Genomic DNA, 9,274 nt, shown 5'->3' on the forward strand with positions numbered 1-9,274 from the left:
GATGATTCCACCCCTTTACTGTGTGTGCCTTGTGGATGTGACTCCATGCAGGCCGCGCTCCTCGGGACGGCAGCTGCCCAGAAAGAGCTTCCACTATGTGACACTGTTTAGACTTTTTAAATGTGTGGCCCAACCGCTTGCCAGTTAAGAATTACAGCAAATGATTCTATTTGTAATTTCTAACCTTCCCACTGCCTCCCCCCAAAAAAACTGTACATGAGTTTACAAACATATTAACATATAAATAATGAGAAGCGTCCTGGTGGGAGCCTCCCCAGCTGTCTCTGCTTGGAGATGAACACTGAGGGGGACGCCGTGCCCACACGAGGTGCCCGTGGCGAGGGGGCCTCTGTGGCAGTTGCCGTGGGTGCACTTCGCTGGCTTCTTCAGCACCTCTGGGTCAACCACCAGTCTGTGTCTGCTACGCCCAAGGTAGGTCCGGAAGCCCGGTCATCGCTCTGGCTCAAGCTCATGCTGGAAGGGGCGCTTCTTCTCTCGACAGTGCTTCTTGTGGGCGGGCCAGTCCTTCTGCTGGCACTGGGAGCCGCAGTACCGGGCCACCTGGCAACGCCCGCAAATGTTGAACTCCCGGAGCTGAAAGAACACACAGGACAACCATGGCTTCACGGTCACACCAGGGAACCGGTTGTGGGGCAGGTACTACGCTGCAATCAGAAAGGACCCGGCAAGCCCATACACTGAAGCCGGCAGGCACAGCGGCTGCGGTGGAGAGGTGCGCGAGAGGCCCGCAGGGGCCGGGGCAGCGGGGTATGGAGCAACCTGGAGCTGGCACTCACTGCAGCACCTGTACCTGCTTCTCAATCATCGTGCAGGGAGGGTAATGGCACTCGTAGTAGGTGCAGGAATTCTCCTCCTCTTCCACCACGTCCCCGTTGGCGTTATAGTACCGGGTCACGTTCAGGACAGGAAACTGCTCTTCTATGGGGTCTGTGGGAAGCTGCTGAATCGCCAGCCAGTATAAGCTTTGCTCCCTTAAAAGGAGAAGCATATGCTTCAGTATACTCCAGCCAGACACGGTCGAGACAGGGACATGACAATGACCTGACTGCAGACAGATAGCTGGTTTCTCTTGCTCAGCATATCTCTGCCCCAGTTTTTGTTAGGACAACTTGACTCTTCTTTGGCCTGCCCCCACCATGCAGCAGGGCTTACCTGTATGGGATGTCAAGTATTTAGCATGTCTAAGCAGGGCTATGTCTGCCTCCCTCATAGATTTCCCAAAACCTGGGACTGACGGGCACACAGCAGGCACAAAGAGTGTGCGGCCTCAGTACAGGGACCTGGCCAAGCCTGGCCACCTGTGCAAAGCCAGGCAGTCCTTCTCCCTGCTCATGGACCCAGAGGCACCTACTTCTGCCCCTGCTGGTCCACCTCTCCTTCAATACTGTGAGCTGCTCTAAGTCTTTCTAAATACCAGAAGCTTGCAACTGAAGAATCCTACCTGCTGCTAGAACTGAGGCACCCTAACAGGCCCCAGGGGGAGCGCAGGCTGGGCAGGGCCGGTGAAGGCGCTCAGCAGCTCCCCCTGCTGCCGGGCTGCAAAGGTGCCACCACCTGTACTTCGAGAGCAAAGCAGCAGGTTAGCACCCCCTTCAACCTACCACCCTCTGTGGGGCCAGGCCTGGAGGACCTGGGCTAAATAGGGGAAGGGTCACCTTTACCTAATACCATATACGAAAATTATCTCAAAATGGATCAAAGACCTAAAAGTAAACAAACCTAACCTAAACAACTAAAGGCTCCATCGACGCACAAATGGGTACGATGTGGTACATAACCATAATGTAATATTAACCAAAACACACAGGACACCAGGACAGAAATCCTGGGGCACCTGGGTGGCTCAGTCGGTTAAGCATCTGACTTTGGCGCAGGTCATGATCTCATGGTCAGTGAGTTCAAGCCCCGCGTCGGGCTCTGTGCTGAGGGCTTGAAGCCTGGAGCCTGCTTTGGATTCTGTCTCCCTCTCTCTCTGCCCCTCCCCAGCTCACGCTCTGTTCTCTCAAAAATGAATAAACATTAAAAAAAAAAAAAAAAGACAAAATCCCAACACAGGCTACATCACGGATGAACCTTGAGGACACTGTGCTAAGTCTGTCACAAAAAGACAAATCCTGTAGGATCCACTCACAGGAAGCCCTGGAAGATTCAGATCCAAAGACACAGAGTAGGAAGGTGGAGGCTGGGGGAAAGGTGGGGGGGGGGGGGAATCAGTGTCTAATGGGGAAGTTCTGGAGATGGATGGTGGGGATGGTTGCACAACTCAGTGGATGTATTGGACGCTACTAAACTGAACGTTCAAAAATGGCTGAGAGAGTAAACATTGTATGCATTTTACCACAATAAGAAAGGTTTTTTAAAAGGAAAAAAAAAAAAAAAAGGGAAGTGTCAGGATGTAGGAGGGTGCTGGCTGCCTTCTGAGCCCTTCAATGAAGTCCTACACGACACAGGCAAGTTTCAATCCCAGTCGGCTCTTAGAAGCAGATAGGGAGGAAAACACACCTTGACAGAGAGGCCCTTCCCCCCCATGGATGAGCCGCCTTTGTGGCCCCACACTGAAGGAAAGCAGGGCAGGAGGTGCAGGCCTGTGAGAAGCCATGACGCCACGTTCCCTGCTTCACAAAGAGGGGGATTCCCACCACAAGGACCTGCAGAGTGCAGACCACATAATGCCCAGGCCAGCTGGTATTTCAGGCCACACTCAGGCTGGCTCTGACCCACGACAAGTAGAGGGAGAGTGTGAATCCCTAGCTGACAAACTAAGGATGGTCCCACTTGATTAGTTCCTGGGATGACACAAAGGACAGAACCTCAAGAACACAGCCTGTCCTGGGCCTCATGGGAATGGCCCATGGCCCATGGCCTAGAGGAGAACGGGGCAGGCAGGCCACGACCCAGCAGAGACCACTGGGCAGGGTGGCCTATGATGGAATGGATCCTTTTCCAAACAGGTGTTCTCAATTGTGGTTATCTTATGATCATAAAGAGTGTTCAGATAAAGAAATGTAACAACATTCAGCCACAGGCTGGCCAAACCATGAGTCACACAGAGGCCTAAAGTAACGATTGATAGCAGGAGCAGATCCGCTGCGGGTGAAGGGGTGGGCAGCCCCTTCCAGGTCTCCAGTGAGCAGAAGGAAACCTGTTTGGTGTTGGGGGAGGCGGGGCCGCTCCCGGTGTCCACACTGGATGAGCATCCGTGTTGGACAACCCAGGGGGAAATCTACAGACACTGATATGCCTGCTGAGCTGCCCTTACCCTTCTGTTGCTAATCCCTAACTTCACGTTCATTTTGTTTGATGAAAGAGCCTTCCCAGAGGCCCAAGGACATGCACAAACCCCAGAGAGCCCCAGTGAGCCCATAGATAATGCACACGTGGCCAGGAACACCCTGGCTAATTTGAGCTCCTACCTTCCATTCTGCTGGTTCCCCAGCTCTTCCCAAGGCCTCCAGGAAGCTCACACCCAGGCTGCTCTTGGGGCCATGGGAATTGCCTCAGAGCATCTTACTCGCCCAAGGGGGACACCTGCAGTAGCCTGAGCAGCACTGTTGTCAGGACCATGAAGAGGCAGAGACTGAGCAGCAGAGCCCCCAAACCACACTCTCTTGCTTCTTTTAAGCCACTGCTTAGGTGTTTAGCCAAAGAGCATGACAGAAAGATGCACGTGTGTGTGTACAGGAGGCATCCCCAGATAAAGATGTCCAAGTTTTCTCAGAGACACAAAGGAGAAGTCCTGCCCATGAGCAGGCATCCAGCCCAGACAGCTCTTCTCCCCACTAGAGCCAATCATTAGAAGGGGCACCTGAGTGGCTCATTCAATTGAGTGTCCAACTTTGGCTCAGGTCATGATCTCACGGTTTGTGAGTTCGAGCCCCACATCAGGCTCTGTGCTGACAGCTCACAGGATTCTGTGTCTACCTCCTTCTCTGCCCCTTACCTTACTTGTGCTATGTCTCTCTCTCTCTCTCAAAAACAAACAAACATTAAAAAAAAAAAAAAATTATCAAAATGGTATCCCAACCCCGTGAAGAAAACAAGGAGGGAAAACTTGGAGGGAAAATGACCAAGGTCTCCACTCCCACAGAAGCATCAGATCAGAGTGGAGACACGGGCCCCTCTTAGTAACAAGAGCCTGAAGGAGGACCTTCCATGAGGCACCTCTGCCGGCTCCCCCGGCCCCGAGAAGCCCCACCTTTGTTTGCTGGATGTCTCTTCGGCTTTGGGCCGCCAGCCCCACGGCACCAGCTGCAGGTTGTCCAGGCGATTGTCTACAGTCACAGCATTGAGGTGTACCACCTGAAACCCAGGAGCAATGCCTCCCCTGTGCCGCTCCCTGGAAAACAAGACGTCTCTCTCAATCAGCCTCCTCTGGCCTTCCCAAATACTTCCGCCCTACGATCTGAACGGGCCCCTCATCACGCTGATGGGGACAATTAGGAACAAGGGTGTCGAGAGGAATCGAAGTATGTCGGTCCACGGCCAAACAAGATAGACCATGTTGAAGTCCAGCCCCTCGACAGAACCCCAACTGTCAAACACAATCTAGAGACTTCCCCATCAGAGTAGTCCCAGGCGCTGTGGAACTACACCATGCACACCAAGGAGAGGTAGTCCTTTCCTCACATCCCACCGACAGGCTCAGCGAGAGCCCAGTGGAGGGAGCAGACCCCACCCTACCCCAGAGGAGCCTGTGTCCGGAGCAAGTACGAGCAAAAAATGCGCTTTTAGGCTGCTCTGTTAGTGATACAATATGCGAAGGAGCCATTCCTCTGAGTTAATGGCAATGACCCAAAGGCAACTAAGAGGGTGCGGGAGCACGACTCAGGGAAAGCACCTTCTGTCAATGAGGGCAGGTGTCTCTGCAGGCTCTATGTGCGCATCAGGGCTCATGCGGTGCCCAAATAGAAAATACGCAGTTTGAAGACACCTACCACAGCAGCTCGTGAAGGAGCCTTCCTGACCCTCTTCCCCGGTTTTTGTCAAAGGCATATGCAAATATCTTAGCACCATTTCCATCTGCATCTACTTCCATCCGGGCCTGAGAAGGAGCAAAGAAAAGGTCTGTTAAAAAGTTTCTGATTCTTAGCTACATTGGAAATCCCTCTTAAAGAAATTAAGTGAAAGGGGCGCCTGGGTGGCTTAGTCGGTTAAGCATCCGACTTTGGCTCAGGTTATGATCTCATGGTTCATGGGTTCAGGCCCCGCGTCGGGCTCTGTGCTGACAGCTCGGAGCCTGGAGCCTGCTTTGGATTCTGTGTCTCCTTCTCTCTCTGCCCCTCCCCCGCTCATGCACTGTTTCTCTCTCTCTCTTTCAAAAATAAACGTTAAAAAAAATAAAAAAGAAAAAAAAAAGAAAGAAAAATTAAGTGAAACAAACAAACCAGGATACATATATGGGGCCTGTTTCTGGGACCCAGAGCTCTGCAGAGACTTCCAGATGTGAGAAATCAGCCCTGTATCCCAGCAATAACTCACTTACAAACCACTCTGTAAAACACTGTGAACACAGAGAAATAAATTTTCCCACTTTTAGAAAAAGCCCACAATTCAGTAAGAAAAACAAAGCCTCGGACAAGTAACTACAGTTCATCCTTGAGGTAAGCCCCACACAGCTGAAAATCCACGTGTAACTTTTAACTTCTCAATACTTAACTACTAATAGCCTGCTGCTGACCACAAACCTAAACAATAACAGACAACTATCAAATATTTTTGTATGTTACATGTGTTATATGCTATGTTCTTACAATAAAGTAAAGTTAGAAAGAAGGACACGTTTTCAAGAAAGTCTTAGGGAGGGGCGCCTGGGTGGTTCAGTCAGTCGAGCGTCTGACTTTGGCTCAGGTCATGGTCTTGAGGTTCGTGAGATCAAGCCCCTCATCAGGCCTGTCTCCCTCTCTCTGTCCCTCCCCCACTCATGCTGGTGCCCATGCTCCCTCTCTCAAAAATGAAAAGTAAACATTCAAAAAAATAAATAAGAAAGTCACGAGGAAAAAAATACATTTACGGTACCGGACTATGTTTATCAAAGAAAGGACCCATGTATAAGTTAACCTGTGCAGTTCAAAGCCATGTTGTCCAACGGTCATCTGTGCTATAAAAGCACGAAAGGCTGAAATAAAAGTGAAGTGGGTCCACAGACTCCTGGAGGAATTCTGACGGGGAGGAGCTGGTAGGTGAGGACTGGCTCGTCCAGTGGAGAACTGCGGAAGGCAAGGGAGCTCAGGGAGAGTAGAGAGCACCAGGGCACAGAGGGACAGTGGGGCCAAGGCCAGAGGAAAGGTGGGGTGGCACTGCACAGCCTCATAAGGAGCCAAGGCTTGTCCGATTGAACATTCAATCACAAGCATGACACACAATTCAACGTGTTTTCAGGAAGAGCCAGCAACCGGGGTAGAAGTGGGGGAAGACCAGTATCACAGAGGTGGTGGGGGTTCCACCGGGCAGCCAAAGCCAGGCTGCCCTCACAGAGGATAAAACCCATCCCTCATGACCCTCCCCAGGCAGTGACTGAAAGTAGGGGAGCAAAGGAATAGCCATCCTTACCTCAAAGGAGTAGCCCTCCACCAGTGGGATATCTTGCTCATCTATCAGTGTGTACTTGGTCTGGAAATCAACCATGTTTCAAAACATTACATTCAGGGTCTCAATAAAGGATTAGTAACAGGCAGCAACAGCTCCTCCAAGCTAAATGAGGCCTGCAGGTGAGGGGCATAGGCAGCCTACCCAGAACGGCAGGTGGTTATGACCCGCTCAAGGCTACCAGAGGAGCAGGTAGCAGGCTTCATTCCTACGTGCCACCGAACTGGCTAACCTCGAAGCTGTTTTAACGGGTCAACAGACCTAACCCGAGACAGGGGCTTCCTCAGAATACAGGAAAGGATCGGGTTTGAAGCACAACATCCAGAAAATTTCAATTAACGTTTACTTAAGATGGGTGGTCGTTACACAGGTGCTCACTAAACTGTTTTTTAACTTTCTGTCTGAAATGTTCCAGTTGAAAGTTTTAAGGGATGATATTAACGCAACCAGTCACTGAGTTGGAAATGGTCTCGGAGCTGACGGGGAGCCCACCCTTCCCTCAGGTAAAAAGCCACATCGCTCCTGCAGGAAAGGCAAGAAACAGTCCCCCAAACGGACTAGTCTCACTCTTGCTTGGAAAGCCTTTTTCTAGGATCTAAGTCGGTTTTACCTTCATCTGACTGCCTCTGCTCCTCTCTCCCACCAGAAGCTTCCGCCGCTGGTGATGGGAACAGGGTTCCCATCCCGGGTAAGGTCCGTGGCTGGTGCAGCTGCACGGCCGGCCGGCTCCTGGAAACAGCCAAGCCTCAATGCCCACAGGTGCCAGGAAGCCCCAGCCTCGAACACGCGGAGGGCGGGGCCAGGTAAGGGAGAGAAGCAGAGGGAGGCCCTGCTCTGGGAGGCCCACTGAGGCTGGTCCAGACACGGCCACCGCCGGCAGCGTGAAAACCTGCGCGAAGCTCCACCACGGACCGGCAGGCACCGAGACCCAGACCGTCTTGCCACCGAGCGAGCGGGCCGCCTCGGAAGGGCTCTGCGCTGCCCGCGGCCACCAGCCCCCTCCTGCCCCGCGGGGACACGCCGCCAGCCCGCCCGCCAGGCCCCGCAGCCCCCAGACCCCGCGCCCCCGGCCCAGCGCCCCGATCCGCCGGCCCCGCGCCCCGGTTCCCGAGCCGCTCACCTTCCCGGCCACCCGGCCGAGCCGCACGATGCCCAATTTGAAGTCGGTCATGGCCGGGCCTGCGCTCGGCCGGCGGCGCCGCTCCCTCAGGAGACGCCGGGCCGGGACCGGGGCCGGGCCGGGGCGGCGCCGCGGCGCGCCGGGTGGGCCGGGTCGGCGGGCCGGGGTCGGGCCAGGCGGGACGAGGCTGGGCCGGACTCGGGCCGCCTCCGCCTGGCGCCCGCCGGACCTGCCACGCGCCGCCGCCGCCGCCGCCGCCGCCGCCACCGCCGCCGCGCGCACCACCGCGAGCGGAGCTGGAGGCGGGGCGCGGCGCAGACACACCCCCGCCCGCCGCCGTCCCGCCAATCGCGGGGCGCGCACTGCGCTAGCCGCCGCGCGCCGCCGCGCCGTGGCCAACGGGAGGAAAGCGAGTGCGCCGGCGCATTGAGGAGCAGAGGCAGCGCGGGGGAGGGGCGCGGCCGGGGGCGGTGCCTGCGCGGCCTCCCCGCGCGACGTCAGTTTCGCGGGAAGCTTTGTGAAGGACGCCGCGCTGAGGCTGCTTGCTGCCGGCTCCCCGCTCGCGGCTCGGACCCAGCGCCGGGTCCTGCGCCCGGCCCCTGACTCCACGACTAGCCCGGCGGCCACCGGTCCCGCGCCCGGCCTTGCATCCCCACGCCTGACCCGGCGCCGGTCTTTCGACCCCGCGCGCAACCCCCTTGCGGAGGGCGGCTTGGCTCCACGCCCGGGGGCCGTCGGAGGGCCTGCAGGTTGAGGTTTCTGCCGGGCTCGCTGCGGCTCCCCCAAAACGGTCCCCCGTGCGCAGGACAGCGGGCAGGAGGCACGGGTGCCGCCGCGGAGTAGGGGCTGGGGAGACACCCGAGCCCAGCCCAGAATGCTGTTAGCTGGTGGCACACCTGACCGCCTTCCTTCCTCCCTGGCCACTCACCACCTCCTCCTCACAGGGGCCCAGGTGAGGACCACGGTGGCCCGTGGTGCCCACACAGCCCATCCTCAGGCTACATCAACCTTCCTTGGGTCTCAAGCTGTTAACTAGGGTGGGGTAATGTGCCAGCCGCTCACCAGCTTGGTTCAGCTCCTTCCTGAGGACTTTGGGGGCGACCACCCTTGTCTCCTGGCAACCACTCTAGCTGGGCTTTCACCTTCCTCCCCTCCCTCCCCCCCCCCCCCCCCCCCCCAGAAATTACACCAGTGCACAAAACAAAAACCAGAAACCCCTGGTCATATTTCAGTGACGGAGGCAGAAAAGGCTCATGATGAGTTATGTGCCACATTAGAAAATGATAAACACTGGAGGGGGAAACAAGTAGATCAGCATTAGGCAGTTGGGGGTCTAGGGAAGGTGGTGGGCAGGGTAGGCCCCATTGAGAAGTCAATTTGAACCGTGTAAGGAGAGAGGGCCATGTGGGCATTTGGAGGAAGAGCCAGTGCAAAGTCCCTGAGCTGGGAACATCTGGCATATTTGAAAAAGTAGGGGTGTCCATTGTGACCAGACAGGAGTGCCTGACAGAAACAGGGGTCAAGGTCAGAGAGGTGAGGGGCCAGAGG

At 55.5% G+C, this 9,274-nt stretch overlaps 1 protein-coding gene across 1 annotated transcript; it reads right to left on the minus strand.

Annotated features, from left to right (window-relative positions):
• Positions 1-8,005, minus strand: ZMYND19 (zinc finger MYND-type containing 19). The gene is made up of 6 exons (XM_019438399.2): positions 7,727-8,005; positions 6,571-6,630; positions 4,956-5,062; positions 4,217-4,357; positions 812-992; positions 1-594 (listed from the first exon to the last, which is right to left on the minus strand). Exons 1-6 carry the CDS (start codon positions 7,775-7,777, stop codon positions 451-453), a joined length of 684 nt encoding a protein of 227 aa, XP_019293944.1. The 5' UTR covers positions 7,778-8,005; the 3' UTR covers positions 1-450.
• Positions 8,006-9,274: the final 1,269 nt, after the last annotated feature.

The sequence above is a fragment of the Panthera pardus genome, unplaced genomic scaffold (assembly GCF_024362965.1).
Source record: "Panthera pardus isolate Hobbes unplaced genomic scaffold, ASM2436296v1 HiC_scaffold_20, whole genome shotgun sequence".
In the NCBI taxonomy this organism is placed as follows: Eukaryota; Metazoa; Chordata; class Mammalia; order Carnivora; family Felidae; genus Panthera; species Panthera pardus.